General features: G+C 41.9%; 3 protein-coding genes across 4 annotated transcripts; 1 reads left to right on the forward strand and 2 right to left on the reverse strand.

Moving 5' to 3' along the window:
• Nucleotides 1–281: 281 nt before the first annotated feature.
• Nucleotides 282–3,910, reverse strand: RPL11 (ribosomal protein L11). 2 transcript variants are annotated; one of them, XM_053457176.1, is made up of 6 exons: nt 3,890–3,910; nt 3,132–3,279; nt 2,803–2,909; nt 2,505–2,636; nt 864–974; nt 282–358 (listed from the first exon to the last, which is right to left on the reverse strand). In XM_053457176.1, the coding sequence occupies exons 1-6, from the start codon at nt 3,893–3,895 to the stop codon at nt 329–331; spliced, it is 534 nt and encodes a 177-aa protein (XP_053313151.1). In that variant the 5' UTR covers nt 3,896–3,910; the 3' UTR covers nt 282–328. The 2 variants fall into 2 exon arrangements, with proteins under 2 accessions (XP_053313151.1, XP_053313150.1); XM_053457175.1 differs by lacking the exon at nt 3,890–3,910 and adding an exon at nt 3,762–3,782.
• Nucleotides 3,911–6,824: 2,914 nt separating this feature from the next.
• On the reverse strand, nt 6,825–10,962 carry LOC128474776 (elongation factor 1-alpha, oocyte form). The gene is made up of 7 exons (XM_053457177.1): nt 10,815–10,962; nt 9,535–9,714; nt 8,592–8,888; nt 8,358–8,508; nt 7,599–7,855; nt 7,140–7,374; nt 6,825–7,041 (listed from the first exon to the last, which is right to left on the reverse strand). Exons 1-7 carry the CDS (start codon nt 10,956–10,958, stop codon nt 6,920–6,922), a joined length of 1,386 nt encoding a protein of 461 aa, XP_053313152.1. The 5' UTR covers nt 10,959–10,962; the 3' UTR covers nt 6,825–6,919.
• A 2,435-nt stretch (nt 10,963–13,397) lies between these two features.
• Nucleotides 13,398–17,252, forward strand: PPT1 (palmitoyl-protein thioesterase 1). Its single transcript, XM_053457178.1, has 9 exons — nt 13,398–13,545; nt 13,643–13,752; nt 13,874–14,001; nt 14,083–14,153; nt 15,003–15,105; nt 15,186–15,276; nt 15,644–15,742; nt 16,425–16,496; nt 16,891–17,252. The coding sequence occupies exons 1-9, from the start codon at nt 13,434–13,436 to the stop codon at nt 17,011–17,013; spliced, it is 909 nt and encodes a 302-aa protein (XP_053313153.1). The 5' UTR covers nt 13,398–13,433; the 3' UTR covers nt 17,014–17,252.
• The last annotated feature ends 225 nt before the right edge of the window (nt 17,253–17,477 follow it).

Genomic DNA, 17,477 nt, shown 5'->3' on the forward strand with positions numbered 1-17,477 from the left:
GGCAATTTTACTTTGCATTCTTTACACACACCGACGCATCATGTCGGCTTACAAGATAGACAGAGGATACAGCTACTGTATATTATCCAAGCGGCCTACACATAGAACGTAACATTTCCAGGTCATTTTAGGATGTCCCTTCACAGGCAGTGATTGAATGGCGTTTGTGTACAAGCCCCATAAACAGTGAATGGAGTAGTGGAAACAGCAACAGAGCCACTGAACAGCAGTCATGTTTAAAGTGTTTTTGCTAGTATACAATAACGAGAGAAGTACACAGCTTTCTTGACAAATTGTTTTATTTATATATTATGGAAACAGAAGCAGATCACTTTCCAGGGAGAATGATGCCATCGTACTAGAAAAAGAAAAAAAAAAGTTAGAATATGCATCAAAACATGCTATACCTCATTACATACAGCAGTCCTATTTAACAGCCACCTTTAAACAGCTTATTAAATCTGTATTGATAACTATTCAATGAGAGGAAAAGCCTACGTAGATAATCAGGCCATCCATTGTACACTACTTCAGAGGATGGCTACATGGGGGGGGGGCAGCAAACTAGCTGTGAAAATGCAATGGGGATAGCCTGAAGATAGTGTTATGGTATGGAGGTCTTCTCCATATGGTGTGGCAGGCTAGGTGGGAAGAACATGACTAATGGGACAACTTGACATACTTTAAGCCTACCAAGAACAGGTGCTTAGTCTGACATATTTATCAGACTGCCACTGAAGTAATGAAACCTGACTGCAGTCACAGCAATCTGCTATATAACCCTATCCTTAAATATTTGGGTGGCATTGCCACTGCTTAGTTATAGGTATCAATTTAGTTTTAATCCAAGAGTCTTAATATACCTTTTGTTGGAACCAGCGCATTGCTTCCTCTTTGCCAATCCTGTGTTTTGCGCCAATGTTGCCTGTTCTGCGTTTCTTGTCAGCAATACTGAAGCCTGGGCGACCCAAGACCTGGAGAGGTAATAAAAAGATATATGTATTTCACACCAGTCTACCTCTATATAATCTTACAGCAATTCTAAGTCTGCCTGGGCCCATCACCATAAGACTATAAACTATTTTGTTGAGATATGTAGGGCAGAGCAATATATATATTTTTTTTTTTACAGAGAAAAGCTGAAATTTGCCAGTCCCCCCAAAGTTATGTTTAGTCAGGACCACTAAGCCTATTTAACAGATACAGGCCCACTGTAGCATCAATAATGATCTTAATGCTTGAATGTACCTGCCCAGGGCAGCACACACTGCATCGCTTACAGATCTGATGAATGCTGACCAAAGGAGTTGGGGTGCAAACTATTTGAGCTTTTTGCTACAGTAAGGCAAATTAGACTTTACTAGTTTTCCAAGCTACAGGAAACAAACATTTAAAAGCACAGATTCTCTGCCAGTTACGCAGGATTTTGCAGCGCTACCGAATCATTGCACTGTTCAGGTTTGGTGCTTCATAACAGTCTATTCATCTGCAAAGCCACAAGCCCTTTGGGGTACCTAACATAGGCTATAGACAATCTTAGGACATTTTGAGCGTCAGCAGGAGAGATCAGCATTGCTAGGCAGTAAACCAGAGCAAAGCATCTTCCATGCACAGCAGCAGGAACGGTTAGGCATTTCATTTTACCCCAGTGTACTGGCACCTCATGGTTTCAGAAATCGCCAGCCTAGTACTGTACACTCAAGTACTACAATTCTATCAACCATATGGAGGGACTGTTAATCTGAGTATTACTGTATTGCTCAATTATAATATGAACTCCCAAAATTTGAATATTAATTTAGGACTAAAGAAAAAGCCTGAAGATTTATATGAAGAGTTTTACTAGTAAATATTTACATGTAAACTTTTTTATATTAAATAAAAACTGATTGAGATGAGTATTTCTTGTTTTTAATTCTTTATTTGCACCAATGCATCCGCAGATTTACCGCCCACGCTAGTGAGGGCAGCTGGATGATGCCTGCTCTATGCACAAAAACAGCCTCTATTTCTACCCAGCACTTCCACCGGGGGTTCTACTACAGAGCACCAGAGTGACATGACCTTCCGCCGCTGTCACTTAAGTACCCGCAAAAGTGCCAGGCAGCAGCGGATGTCATCTGCTGCATCTGTCCACCGACTGCCAGAGAGGATCCAGGTACCCTGCGGCACTGCTGAGGATCTGGATCTTAGTCAGGCCTCTATACGAGGGCGGATTAGAAAATGACCTCAGATATGAGTTTTTTCCTCAAATCACTTGCCCTGAAAAGGCCTTGTCATATTCAAGATTATACAGTAGCTTAGAGCTGTATACTAAAATTTAGAACTGATCCCCTGCTTGAGGAAGACTATGCAAGACCAACGATGTTAATTCCACAAAGGTTAAATACAAAGTTCTAGGCTACTTTAAGTCAGCCGATGCCCTTTAAGCACACCGTTCAGCAGTTACAGCTCCAGACATTACGTGTTTAAAATGCCACTTATGGTACATCAAAGAAACATACCACATAGAAGTCCAACCCATAGATTCCAATGCTGGGGTCATATTTAATTCCCAGATCAATGTGTTCCTGGATACCGAAACCAAAGTTTCCGGTGTCAGAAAAGTTGTTTTTCCTCAGTTCATATTCTCTGACCTGAAAAGAAAAAAAAAAAAATAAGTTTCTGCATATCTAACCATTCATGAAGAATTCAGTAACTGAAAGGACAACGGAGGCCATTGCAAGTTTAGTGAAGTAACTTTCTTGCTCTTGAAAGTAGCTCCGTTATCAATACATTTGTCATTAGATAACTTAAAGATACCTTTAATCCTTTCTCCAGAATCTCCTCTGCTTTAGCACCTCTCACTGTACAGTGAACAGCAATCTTTTCATTCCTCCTGATACCAAAAGACCTGACAGTGTAGCGAGCTGCAGAAAGAACACAAAATAAGATAGTCAGCTACTAAAACTAGTATTGAAACCAGATGGCTACCAAGTCGAAGGTGCAGGGTAACAAGACTAAAGCTAAGCAGAGATAAAGGTTACAGAGACTAGCCACCAAGCCACTAGACGACACCACAGAGCAAGCTGCTGTTACATGGCATTCATCTAGGCCTTAAAGCAAGTAAAGTAGCCATAACCTGAACTCACCTTTAGAGAAGACAGGAGTCTGACCGGTGAGCTGCTCCAGGACCTTGGCTGCCCTGGTCAGCCTGTCACCACTCTCACCAACGCAGATATTGAGGCAGAGCTTACGGATCCGCAGCTCTCGCATTGGATTCTCTTTTTCGGATTTTTCCTGCAGAAGAGGAAGGCTTGATTAGAAGTCAGGAGCACACAGAAAAGAGTCAGGAGACCTCAACACGCAACCAACACGGGACAGGAAACCCAAGACTCTGCAACATGGGATGAGCCCAGACATGTCCCAATCATAGTAAACCAGAGGGTTCATTACACGTGGAGTACATGGCCAACAAGGGGAATAAAGGGACCGTGTGTGATTACCGTCCACGTTGACTTAGTACTACATCATGCACATTAAAGCCACCCATGCATTTCGTGGACATCAACCGGGGGTTCCCACTCATGGCCATAAACATAACCGCATTATAATATACTCGTATTCCGTTTACTTGCCGCCGTACAGATAACGGAAGCCTTGCCCCAGAAATCAACCGGCTAGCCACACTGTAGATACGGACAACCGCACACAGCAGCCCGCAGTACACAACAGGCCGAGACACTCAGATCCCTCCAACCCCAGCACCAGACACACAATACCGCCATCGCAGGGACTACGACACAGGCGCTCAGCGATTTCTCAGGTAAGAAACGAGCAGGGCTAGCCCCAGGAAGAGGATGGCAGCAGATTGTACAGCACTCTCCTGCCGGCTCCAACTGACACTCACCGCCATGTTGGGAGAAGGGAAGAGATCGCGATATCTCACAGGCAGCCTTATATAGCGCGACTGGGCCTCGGGGAGGAGTGACGTCGTCGCGAGAATACGGAGGATCTCGCGTTCAAGTCGAACTGAAGCCGAATTAGAGCGGATGTGAGGCGCGTGAGCGCCTGACGTATTAAAAATGCGCAGGGGGTTAGTGATGCTGAAAACAATATACATAGAGGTTTAGGAATTCATTATACTTTACAAAAGAGTGACTCTGCTGGCACACCGTAGTGTATAGTTAAATCACAGAGGTGACTTAGAAATCCCATTGATTAATAAATACACGTTATATCCAAGCTGTTCTAGGCGCGAAAGCTGGCAGGGGTTGGCACCTCACAATGTATGTAAAGTGAAGTCAGCGAGATGGAACTGCAAAGTCTTAGTCTAATTCCGCTTCCAGTGAATAAAAGCTATAACCTGAGGCTTTCTGAACTCCAACACAGAAAAAGAAGCTGCGCCTGAATGGCTAGTGGGTGCCAGTCACGGCTACCTCCTGCCAGTGCCCTACACTGGACTAAGTCTCCAAATAATAATGGTTCATTGTGTAGTTTTGCATACCTCCTGAGTGGCCTGTCTTCTATGTGTTAGGGACGATGGACCAGCTCGGGAGATCAGAATTTATAGCGCCATCTTATTCTGCAGCGCTGTACAATGTGTAAAGGCATAACAAGTAGTATATACTTGTTATTTGTGCAAGGCTCGGACAATTTTCACGGTTTTGCTGTTCTAGTTTAAAAATTAAGCTTTTCATAGATACCCTTTTTATTAGAGGTTAAATGGTATACATGGTTTGCCGTAAACTGGGTATTAAGTTTTTAAATTTGCCTTTTTTTATTTGATTTTAGGTGGACGGGCATCGGAGGCATCACAATGAATCATCTCTGCATGATAGCATAGATCTTTTTATGCCACTAGACCTAGCAATATGCTGTCACTTTTTTTTTTAATATATATATATATATATATATATATATATATATATTATATATATACATATACACACAGAGTGTGGATCAACTGCAGTTGAAAAGTCCATAGGTTGTGACAGATTCACTTATCACTATACCTCGGAACTCTCCAGGTTTGGCCCGGAGAACTCCGGGAGAAGCGCCCCTTCTTCGAGTCAACACCAGAATCCTCCGAGTAGTGGGAACGGAGACCTGGCACGCCCCACTCACCCCAATTTTTCCTTTAAATGGGGGTGTTTCCCATGTCAGCGGGAATGCCCAATGTCGTCAGCAGGACCGTCCCCTGATGCCATTGGGCAGTCCTGGCATCCTGCATGGGTAGGCATTACAGACAAGATTCATCTCAGGTAACATTCTCAAACAGAAAGTGTATAGAAATGACAATGTTCATAATAAACTAAACTTCTATATTAACACAGTTAAGTGTCCGCTTGTCTCTGTCATTAGGGCAAGTATGTTGTGTAGAATATATATATATATATTTATAGAGACCTGTCCCATTGGATGTCATCTCCTTATGTGAATGGAGGGACGAGTGATGCATTCTCTGTCAAGTGGTTCCCTGCGCTAGTCACTTGACCCACTGTTGTATCGGTTACTATATCCCCTGGATAGGATCTTGTTAAACTTTTTTCAACCACCTGTTCCACGTATGATCTCTGCATAAAAGGTTTTGACCATTCAGCTGCATTCTCCTCTCAGTAAGAGGAACCAGGCACACTGGTTTCCACTTTGAGATGTTAAAAGATAGTTGGCAGTCTGGGCCAACCTCCACTGCATGACAAAGGAAAAATCATGAGCGAAAAAAAAAAAAACACCTCAAACAACCTTCTGTAGGTACCAAAGGGGTCAAAGAGTATGAAAAGGTTGGATGAAAAGCAAGCTCAAAGAATTATGGCAGAATCTGAAAATCCTGCGGTCAAGCGCAATCTCCACATTCACCTAAATCAGTTGGATGCATTTATATGCTTCATGGTTGTTTAAAAATGAATGCAGAATTTTATATTTAAATTTAAGTTTCCGTTGAAGGTTTTTACACCCTAGAGCCTGAGATGTGTTATTTGAGTTGGGTCTCTTATCACCAATACTTTGTTTTACTAATGCCCTCTTTAACACCCTAATCTACTAGCATTTTCAATGTGGACTACCCCCCCCCCCTCAGTATTTCCTCTAACACACAGAGTGGCAAGTGTTCAGTCTGGGATCTCTTCTACAGCCAATCACATGCAAGGACAGTCAGATGAGAATTTTGTAGAAATTCATATTTTGTAGTTAGTGTGGTATAGCGCACATCTTCGTGAGATTTTGCAGACATTAAGAATTGAGCATTTATGTTCCAGGGATGCAAAGTCCATTGATGAGCATGCATTTACTCGGAGTGGTTTGAAAACAATCAACTTAAAAAACAAAAGCTTTTATGATGCGTTGTGTGAAGGCAAGACAAAGCATATTTTTAAAAACAAATTAGCAAATACAGCACTAATTTGCGACAGAGGTCATATCAGCCAGTTGATTGGGTGCTGTAGGCCCTTTAGACGATGGGAAGAGCTCTTCTAAACATAAACTTAGATTTATTGTAGAAGGGGATATATTACATAGAGACTATTTTAATAAATGTTATTAACTGGCACTGCAAAGCCCCTCACCTTATGTAAATACTGATATTTCTGGGATATGTGGGAATCTAACTTTTGAAAAAACCTCAATAACTAGACATGTTGACTATAAAATGCCCCCCCCCGATTAGATACTTTTAAGTCATTTTTCTCCTGTACTCATGGTATACAACCATTGTTTACGACTATTGTATTTATACATTAATGCTTATGTTTGATGGCTAGAGTACCCTTTCCCTCTCCCATTTATCCCCTTATTTTTTATTGTTTTTAAATCAATGCAGCAGCTTCTAAGAAAAAGTTAAACGAAAGTTTTTTTTCTTGAGTTGCACTTTTATTAAACATTTAAATTACAGTAGGAAACATTTATTAGTGTACCCCCCTCCACACATTGATCAGTGGACATTTTACTTCTTTGCAGCTTTAGCAGCAGACTTTGTCACTTTCCCAGCAGTTGCCAACTTCTTGTCCACAGCTTTGATTACGCCGACTGCAACCGTCTGCCTCATATCACGGACTGCAAACCGACCTGTTGGTGGAAGAGACGTTACAGAATGTCCGCAGAAATACTGATTGAGGAGGGATCAAAGAGGAGAACCACCACAGCAAGAGCACTCCATGACTTACCAAGAGGGGGATAGTCAGAGAAGGTTTCCACGCACATAGGCTTCCCAGGGATCATTTCAATGATGGCTGCATCTCCGGACTTCAGATGTTTGGGATTATCTTCCAACTTCTTACCAGACCTGCGATCTATCTTCTCCTTGAGCTCTGCAAACTTGCAGGCTATGTGAGCTGTGTGGCAGTCAAGAACAGGTGCATAACCAGCACCAATCTGACCTGGATGATTAAGTACAATCACCTGTAGAAGATTCACAAACTGTTACATGTGCAGCTATCAGGCTTTAAAGCAATGCAGTCTGCAGGAGATCTTAGAGTCACTTCATATGGTAAATTAAAGGAGATGCAAGAAAAGCATTTTAATGAAGCATCTCCAAACCTAAGGCATGGCTTGAAGTATATACATAAAGTTCTTTATCATATCAGACATTGGTATTTTGTATACCATGTAAACTACTAGATTACCTGTGCAGTGAAGCTGCCAGCCTGCATAGGAGGGTCATTCTTGCTATCACCAGCCACATTGCCTCTTCTGATATCTTTCACAGATATGTTCTTCACATTAAATCCCACATTGTCACCAGGCAAAGCCTCTTGCAAAGCTTCATGGTGCATTTCCACAGACTTCACTTCTGTTGTGACGTTACTAGGAGCAAATGTCACCACCATACCTGGCTTCATTATCCCAGTTTCCACTCTTCCTACAGGTACAGTACCAATACCTATAATTTAAGAGGGAGGCAAATGTTAGTCACTTTTTGTAAGCCATTCTGTTTAATTCATAGGAAATGTTGAGGCACTTTACAGTACAATCAAAGGGAGAACTTGTTCCTCACATATCCTGCAGTTCACAGTGAAGCAGGGATCAGCTACTGGAGAGCTACCATGGCATCAGTGCTGACACTAAATGAAGCATTCAGTCTTGCTTGGGCATCTACTCATAACACCCCATGCCATTATGCTCTGAACTCAGAAGCCATGATGCTGGCTCTGACTGGGGTGGAAGTCTGCACATCAGACCAATATCTAGTAGAAAAACTCCATGCAGCAAGCAATAATGCATGAAGGACCACAGTTTCTGAAGACTGCATGAAACCTAGCTTCATAGTAGGATTGTATGCTTGCAAGCAGGACCTCTGTTTAATTTGACATTTGTTGAACCCCAGTGTACCATGTAAAGAAAATTATGAATTATTGGCACTATGAAGTGTCAACTGCCATTACCTCCTATCTTGTATACATCCTGCAGAGGAAGACGAAGAGGTTTGTTTGTGGGCCGAGCAGGAGGTATGATACAGTCCAAAGCTTCAAGCAGAGTGATACCATTGGCATTTCCCTCTTTCCTTTCCACCTTCCAGCCTTTGAACCAAGGCATCTAAGATTAGATCAGAGTGGTTAATACACTTCATTGAACAGGAAAAGGGGGGGGGGGAAATAAAAAATACTAGCACCACTTACATTACTGCTTGGCTCTAGCATATTGTCTCCATGCCAGCCAGATATTGGCACAAATGCTACAGTGGCTGGATTGTAGCCAATTTTCTTAATGTAGGTACTGACTTCCTTGGTGATCTCCTGAAATCTTTTCTGGCTGTAGGGAGGCTCTGTGGAGTCCATCTTGTTGACACCAATGATTAGTTGCTTTACCCCCAGGGTAAAAGCAAGGAGAGCATGTTCTCTGGTTTGTCCATTCTTGGAGATACCAGCCTCAAATTCTCCAACACCACCAGCCACAATAAGTACAGCACAGTCCGCCTGTCATAGGAGTACATGTTAAGGGTGATTAGTGGAAAAACAATTGCATTTAAAGAATCATATAGCTAGGAAGACATTTAGGATTCTAAATAGATGTAGAGGTCAAAGCAGTTTTACCAAAACCGTTCCTGCTGGCTTGTTTTAACTCCTTACTTTGCTTTCACTATGAAAGTCCAACAAAGGAAAAATTTGCCAGCAAGAAGGGCCTGAGCCAGGTCCCACAAAAACGTGAAGCTCAGTGTACAAGGTTGCCACAGGGCCAGCCAAGCTCTTCCAGCAGAACAGACCAAGTTTTGACCTGTGTAACGGTTTCTGCCCCTTGACAGCTTGGGTTAATAGAGCCAGAGGCCATGTAGGTAACAAACACTGTAGCGCAGATGCACACAAGTGTTCAGAATTATGAGGGGGCACCACAGTCTGATCACTGATCATAAATGCCTCCTTTAGCACACATGCTGATAAGATGGCACTTCAGCAATGTTATACCTGCATTTGAATACAGGTATAAGGCTACTGTGTACATTAAACATACAAGTCTTCAAAAAAAGTGCAACCCCACTGTGTCACAGAAGAGCCTTATTCTATAAGAACTTAATGACCTCAAGTGGGGGGGCTTAGGTTTAGCTAGTTCACATGCAGTTCATACCTGAGATGTTCCCGTGATCATATTCTTGATAAAGTCACGGTGTCCAGGAGCATCAATAATTGTAATGTAGTACTTGCCAGTTTCAAATTTCCACAGTGAAATATCAATAGTTATACCACGTTCACGTTCTGCCTTCAGCTTGTCCAAGACCCAGGCATATTTGAAGGATCCTTTGCCCATCTGCAAGGTTAAGAGACATGTCTTTAGAGAGCCTACACTTTCTACTAAGGGACTAATTGTGTAAGACAAACTGCAGTTACAATTTCTGTATTTAACCCCTTAGAGGACAACGGCAGGTCCCTAAACCCATTGAAAATGATGCATTTTTGAGCCTGTACATGAACAGGCCATCATTAAGGAGTTAATACAAATGCTACATTGATTATTGGGCACGATACCGCACTATTAAAGCAAGAGCTCCCTTTTAATGGGAAGCAAGCACTATCCATGCTTTATGGAAGACTAAGCTATTCAAGATTTTTCAGCTTTAAATTAGACTAGCTACACAAGTCTAAGTCACCAAGTCTAGAATAAGCACTACAGGATAGGAGGGGGACCTTTACTACCCAAGGCAGCAACAGCTTCCAGTTTGCTATACCAACCAGACACTGCTGGAGGTAGAGGTCCAAGGACTCCAAGCTTTACTTTGGCAAGAGGAATGTAGCCCATTAGAGATGTAAAGCATTGTTCTAATTGGAGAAAGCAACAGGAGTGAGGCTCAAGATTACCAAATTGAAAATAATCAGAAGCTTCCATGTAAGCTTCTTTGTAGGGTTGGGTGAAAAGGCTAGATTAGAGTGTGAATGCACTGAACATGGGCTACCACAGTCAATGATCACAGCTTCCACAAGGTGATCCCAAAAGGAACACCACTAAAATTGCACAAGCTATAGGTAGTTTAGAGTAATGTACTTATGCTAACCAGGACAGTCACAGCATCAACTTTAAGCTGGATATGCATATCCATTTGATGCACAAGCTAAGTGTTAACACAAAACAGGCCACATTGCTCAGCCTTTACAGCAAGTTGACACTGCATTGGGGTTCCGCATCCCAGCTGGATTTTCACATTCCCCTAGCTTACCTTCCCGAATAGCATTAATATGCCACAAGGCCAGGGAATTTAGGGTCTGCACCATGCACCTAGTTGGACCAGGAGACATCTACTAGTCCACATACTGTTGGACATCAAACCAGTATTTTGGCACCGATCTCCCCCCAATCTAGACTACTAAGAAATCCTGAAGCGCCCCCTTGCTTGATCACTGCCTCCTACTAACCTCAGCAGCTTCTTTCTCGAACTTCTCAATGGTCCTCTTATCAATGCCTCCGCACTTGTAGATCAGATGTCCGGTAGTCGTTGATTTGCCGGAGTCGACATGTCCAATCACCACGATGTTAATATGAATCTTTTCTTTCCCCATTGCAGCAAAAGCAGACCGATAACACGAACAGACGAGGATGGGAAGCAGCAGACACTCAGACATGCCCGCTTGGTTTTTAAAGGTCCCGGGACTGCAAGGAGGGGCGGGACTGCACGGTGATTAGCGCCTACGTGGCTCATGATTGGACAGTTGCCTTTGTTTTCGTACAGGACACGCCCAACCAAACACACGTGTATGTGGATTTGTAATGAGCGGATCGATATACGGTAACTATGAGCCGGTATTCTGTATTAGTGTGTTTATTTTTACTTTGTATATATTGTTATATATATTTCTTTTCCCAGGTCTCTTGTGCCATCTCCAGATTAATTCACGGTTGACTGTATCAAGATCATTTGTAAAGTATTTTATTTAATAAATTTGCTTTCCATTAACCCTTTAAAAGTAAAGCAAAACTCTTGATGTTGTCGTGAAATTTGAAATGAGGTATGCCTCTTTCTCACATATCCCTGCCTCCTATCAAACTTTGGGGGTCTATGAAGTTATACGTTGTGAAGGGCAAATGCCTCTGCTTAATGTACATATAATAGGGTGATTTCTTAATAACTGTCCACAATAATATATAATAATAATGTATACATATGTATAAATATTATATACATTATACTGGCCAAATATTATATACATTATGCAGCACCCCCAGCCGCCATCTTCACTACGGCTGGGATATGACATCATATCCCAGTGCACCTTCTCTTAAAGACGTGCAGCGCCTGTTAATGCTGTATAGTGTAAATGGGCTGGTGGGGAGATCAGAGATCCCCTCTGTAACTGACCCATTGAGCAGCCACAATGCCCCCTCGTTTTGCTGCTGGGGGACTGCCATTCCCACCGCCCTAGGCCTAGTCTTATAAAAAGTACGTTAAGGTCGGACTTTTGTGAAGATAGCCCACATATTGACATAAATAATGGAATATGCTGGTGGAAGGTATGGGCGATCCCTCCTGTACCTTCAGTTCCTGTTTGCTGGTGTGCCATGTTGTTGTGTTCCGCAATGCTAGCCAAGGTTAGGCTCTAGTTGGGCTTCCAAGAAGCAGTTTTTTTTTAATTATGACCCTTGTATCGTGCATCATTTGGCTTCCTTGCCTTCAGTTTCAAGAATACTACAACCTCTTGATAACAACATTCTGGAATATCTATCTCTTTTTGGCATAAGAGTCCACAATTTTCCTCCCCATTTCCATCATAACTCCCTACCCTAGAAAGATATGAACAAGGTCATATTTCCAAAATGTGTTAATTTGTCTCTGCCATACCCCTTGCAATGCGTGACATTCTGCACATCTTTTTGGCTCCAAGTAAACCAGTTATAATAATAATAAGCCCATATTTTCCAAAGTCCCTTGTGCTTATTCTACCACCACAGCCAGACCTTCCATTGAGAATGATGACCTTCTCCCGTCCCAGAGTCTCTCACTTCCAGTACAATTTTATTGGAAAATGTAGTCTGGATTTTATTCAAATCATGTTTTAAATCAAAATAGGTATTTTTGTTATAATATAACATAAATCCCTGTATTGTTGTTGTGATGCAAGTTGATCCTTCTGTAACAATCATGGAGTAACAATGGCAATGCAAATAAGAGCAAATGATGAAATCACCAGGTGCAAAATTCATATCTGTCATCGCTATCCTGCTCCCTCAGCCAGACATTACATTATTGGTTTTGTGAGCACTTTAGACACCTGCCTTCTTCATGCACATATCTCCTTACATGGTGACATCACTACTACACCCACCGATGACATCACCAGTGCGTTCGCTCTGGACAGGATGTTGTATGGCCAAAGAGGGGCACTTTTACGGCTAGGGAGTGGGTCTTTACCAAGAGTTTTCATGTGACCTCTAGATATTTTACTTAGTATTCCATTCGCAAAGTTTCATTTATAATAATTTATATATATATATATATATATATATATATATATATATATATATATATATATATAATTAGCGTGAGTTTCAGGGCTGAACACTGGGATACACTCATACCCACCAAGCATTTTGAAATCCTGGTAATAGAAAAGAGGCATATCAGAGTAGGAGACAGGGAATTGAGGTTTAGGGACAAAAAAGGGACTGTCACTTCTAAGGAGAGACACATGATATGTATGCAACTATGTATGTGTAAGGGATTGCTTTAGGCAGGATGGCAGACCAGTATAAATGGTCTTTCAGTCTTAGTTGTAGTCTCAAAAAAAAGTATTTATGCGTCTAAAACCAAGCTTTTTATATAAAATGTTATATAATGGGATAAAAATATATATTTTTATAATACGGTACATTTATATACCGCACTTCATGTGCCATCTAGTGGTCAGTGGTGGAATTGAAAAATGAAAAGACATCCACCAAGCGCTCTAAGAGAATTTGTGTAGTGCAGGGTTGATGGTCACATGACAGAATCACGTGCCCGATCCCGGAAGCGTCACTTGTCATGAGATTCATCTAAGATGGCTGTGTTTGGTTTGTGCTTGTTCGTGGTTTGTGTCGCTTTTGTAGTTGGCGGTCCCGTTCTGAAAAACGGGGGCGATCCGGTACCGCTTGTAATATGGCACGGAATGGGTAAGGAGCGCATCGATCGCACAATAAACCAACGCATGGAAGTCCAGCGGTGACATCACTTATCACATTAAGCATTTGTTTTATTGTCGCTTTTAAGGTGACTCTTGCTGTAACCCCTTCAGCATGGGGGCCATTAAGAAAATGGTGGAGGAGCAGATACCGGGGATCTATGTGCTTTCCTTGAAGATTGGCAACAGCATCACCGAGGTGAGAGAGGGGAATCGTCTGAAGTGATAGATTTACCTACGCAGAGTATATCGTCTATGCATGTGTGACTGGCCATTTTCCGTCAGCACCGAAATGGTTAATCTGTCCCCTAATCTTTAAGGACATGGAAAACAGCTTTTTCCTCAATGCAAACGAACAAGTGGCCAGAGTATGTGAGCAGCTGGCGAAAGACCCCCGGCTCCAGCAGGGCTACAACAGCATGGGATTCTCCCAAGGGGGGCAGTTTCTGTAAGTGTTACTGTACAACATGACTGTCTAGGTTCCTGCAATGAATACCGACTGACCCGCTGCCGTATTATTTCCGCACAGGAGAGCGGTAGCCCAGAGATGTCCTCAGCCACGCATGCGCAACCTCATCTCTGTCGGAGGACAACACCAAGGTAACGTCCTTGTTTAAGTGGAAGATGTTGAGAATTTAATTTTTTTGCACGGACCACAGAGCATTTAACTGGGTTAAAAATGAGATTTCAGCCTCGTTCCCTACCTGTGTATGATGCAAGATGGACTTCATTAAAGTGTTTGTTATTCCTTAGCTTTTTTTAACCTCATTGCTGCAGCATTAGAAAAGGGTTAGGAAGAAAGGGATTCGATTATATAATTTGGAGAAAAGTAGTAGTAATCCCTAATAAAACACATATTGTGGCTATAAATTCTATATATCATATTAATCATACTTATATGACGTGTTTCTTAAAATCAATAATATTACAAGTTATGGATAGTAGATTAATAGGGACAGAATGTTGATCCAGGGATTTATTCTGATTGCCATATATGGAGTCGGGAAGGAATTTTCCCCCTGGTATGGGGCAATTGGCATCTGCTTCATAAGGGGTTTTTTCCCTTCCTCTGGATCAACACGGTAGAGACACAATATGTATATAGGTTGAACTTGATGGACTTTGGTCTTTTTTCAACCTTATGAACTATGTTACTATATATACATAGATTATCACATCCTCAAGCTTAAGGGTGAATTGGGATAAAAGAATGGCTCCGGTTTGTCAGTTGCGAATGTCAGTTAATTTTGGTCCATCCTAATCCAGCATTTTTGTAGTTGAGACAATATTTGGATTTCTGTAAACTTTGGAGCTTGAGCCCTGATTTAAAACCTTTAATTACTCCTATATAACCTTGCTTAGTTACCTAATGGTCTGAAGACCACCTTCTCCCGTTAGCAGCAGCAGCATCATGTATTTGAGAGTAAGATGGTTCTTGATCTTTGCCAGGTGTATACGGCCTCCCTCGCTGTCCCGGAGAATCATCTCATATTTGCGACTGGATCAGAAAAGTGCTGAACTCTGGTGCCTATACTAAGGCCGTGCAGGAACAGTGAGTATTAACGGGGACCACAGTGGGTTTGGGGACAGAGGAAGCAATATCTGTTAATTGTTTGATCATCTCTTTTTCAGCCTAGTGCAGGCAGAATATTGGCATGACCCACTGAATGAGGAGACCTACAGAAGTAGCAGCATTTTTCTAGCAGATATCAATCAGGAGAGAGTAAGCGAAACATGAAAACATAATTTGATGGCAGATAAGAAACATTTGGCCCATCGAGTCCACCTGTTTTTCCTGTTGTAAATACTAAGCTTTAATCAGATCTTGGTCGCAACATAGAATTCATACTTGCTCAAATTCCCTTACTGTGTTAACCTCTCCCTCTTTGTATTGGGAGTATGTTCCACTTATCTACTACCCTCTCAGTAAAGTAAAAACCTGGTTACGTTCTGTCCTACAGATGATATAAACAAAGACAGAGCCTTTTATTTAAAACTTCAGAAAGATTCATATATTTTAATGTAAAAAAGCCCCATATCCGTATAAGGAAGTTCTGCTATCATTTTCCCTTCCTTTTTTTTTTTTTTAGAGTGTAAATGAAAGCTACAAGCGTAATCTCCAGGCTCTAGAGAAGTTTGTGATGGTGAAGTTTCTACAAGACACCATGGTAGATCCTGTAGATTCAGAGGTTAGTGCCGACTGATTCTTGATGACCCTGCATTTGTAATATAATAGAAGTTACAGACTGGGATTCTTGTGCAATTAGTGAAAGGTGATCTTATCGCCATGGTCACCACATAGCATGGACGAGCCATTGGGTTTTAGAGCTTGCTCAGGACTCTGGACTGTTTTGAAGCTTCCGAGAAAGTTCATTATATTGCTGGATAGTTTGGCTCAGCAAGTCAAGCCCTAGCTGTGCTTGTGTTAACATTTACTGGACCTAGGTTTACTCTGCATACAAATGTAATGCCTGTGTGTGAACACGCTTGTCACGTGTGTACCCCGCAAACATGACATCACAAGGCAACTTCAGCACGAGTAACGCAACGCCTGCTCCCCTTGGAGAGAGGGAAATGGACGCAAATAACAGTTTGTGTAACCGGTCTCTGGCATGGAAATGGCCATCGCTGCCCCGTTAATACCGTGAAAGGACCGGAGCTGCCCGGTGCTGATGTATGCTGTCAGAAGTTAGTCCCTCCTAACCTTACTCTAGAGAGACTGGTGATGGATTTATCAGAGACTATGTAGTTTGACATAACCGAAACACTGGACGACCATCTTCTGTCGGTGGAAAATAACTCAAAACCTGCGCTGTTGGGGAGCAATGTGGATTCTAGTTTGGATGACTAAGTATTTTTTCCTCTCCTTAGTGGTTTGGATTCTACAGACCAGGACAAGGCAAAGAGATTATCCCATTACAGAATAGCACTATATACACAGAGGTAAGAAGATACGCATATCCAGTGCTTACACTTTACTCAGCAATTAAAACATCAGTATTGAAAACATAACCTTCCCTACCACATTTGATATAATATGTAGATGGTGCATCTTACGCTTTCTCTTCAACGCTCTTCTGCTGCCTCCTGTGGCTGAATTAAGGAATTAGTACAGAAGGTCTAACAAAATGACATCAAAACTAATCAAATATATATATAGACCTCACTAAACTGCAAGTCTTGAAACAATGTATGCCTTACCAATCCATGAAAGAAAATGCATAATTGAGCATTACTGTACATTTATGATCTCCCATGGGAAAGGGCTGAAAACTACAGCTTAATGCGATAAAATCTCTATTAAAAGTTCACATTGGCAAACTGTTTCTCTTTCTAGGATCGTTTGGGGTTGAGAGAAATGGATACGGCAGGGAAGCTGGTGTTCCTTGGCGTGGAAGGAGACCACCTGCACTTCACAGACAAGTGGTTTAATGAGAATATCTTACCATTTCTGCATTGAATGCATGTCCCTACTGCACACCTGAAACCGCTATACTAACTACCTGATTCATTCCGCAATGCACACTGGGATAGAGACCCGGAAAAAGGTGTGGGAAATATTTAGGTGGGGGTCTCTGAGAAGAAGCTCCTGGCTACTCACCTGTCACACCTCCAGCTCTGATGTGTGGTTTTATTCTAGAACTACCTACCTCCAGAGATAAAAAACTATCCTTAACATTTTCATATAATAATATATCTTATTAAAACACAGTTTCCTTTTAATACATTTTTGTACTTTAGGTATACTATTTAACCGAATAAGTTAGCTCAGGGATTCCATATTTGCACTACCTTTTAAGAAAGTGGTGAAAGAGTGTGTAGGTGCACTATGCCAGGAAACTACCCCAAGCAGGGTTTACCTTAAGGCCCCCTTGGACAGAAGCAAAGCTGTCATTTCCCCAGGTGTACCGGTATTGGACTCTG

Source organism: Spea bombifrons, chromosome 2 (genome assembly GCF_027358695.1).
Source record: "Spea bombifrons isolate aSpeBom1 chromosome 2, aSpeBom1.2.pri, whole genome shotgun sequence".
Lineage (NCBI taxonomy): Eukaryota > Metazoa > Chordata > Amphibia > Anura > Pelobatidae > Spea > Spea bombifrons.

Coding starts and splice junctions, on each gene's coding strand:
- RPL11 (XM_053457176.1), bottom strand. Junction 2,637..2,802: donor TTCTGGAGAAAGGATTAAAG/GTATCTTTAAGT, acceptor TTTTCTTTTCAG/GTCAGAGAATATGAACTGAG. Junction 975..2,504: donor ATGGGTTGGACTTCTATGTG/GTATGTTTCTTT, acceptor TTACCTCTCCAG/GTCTTGGGTCGCCCAGGCTT.
- PPT1 (XM_053457178.1), top strand. CDS start 13,434: ATGGCTGTGTTTGGTTTGTGCTTGTTCGTGGTTTGTGTCGCTTTTGTA. Junction 15,106..15,185: donor ACTAAGGCCGTGCAGGAACA/GTGAGTATTAAC, acceptor TCTCTTTTTCAG/CCTAGTGCAGGCAGAATATT. Junction 15,743..16,424: donor TAGATCCTGTAGATTCAGAG/GTTAGTGCCGAC, acceptor TCCTCTCCTTAG/TGGTTTGGATTCTACAGACC.
- LOC128474776 (XM_053457177.1), bottom strand. CDS start 10,958: ATGGGGAAAGAAAAGATTCATATTAACATCGTGGTGATTGGACATGTC. Junction 8,509..8,591: donor TGCTAGAGCCAAGCAGTAAT/GTAAGTGGTGCT, acceptor ATCTAATCTTAG/ATGCCTTGGTTCAAAGGCTG. Junction 7,856..8,357: donor GGATGTATACAAGATAGGAG/GTAATGGCAGTT, acceptor CTTAAATTATAG/GTATTGGTACTGTACCTGTA.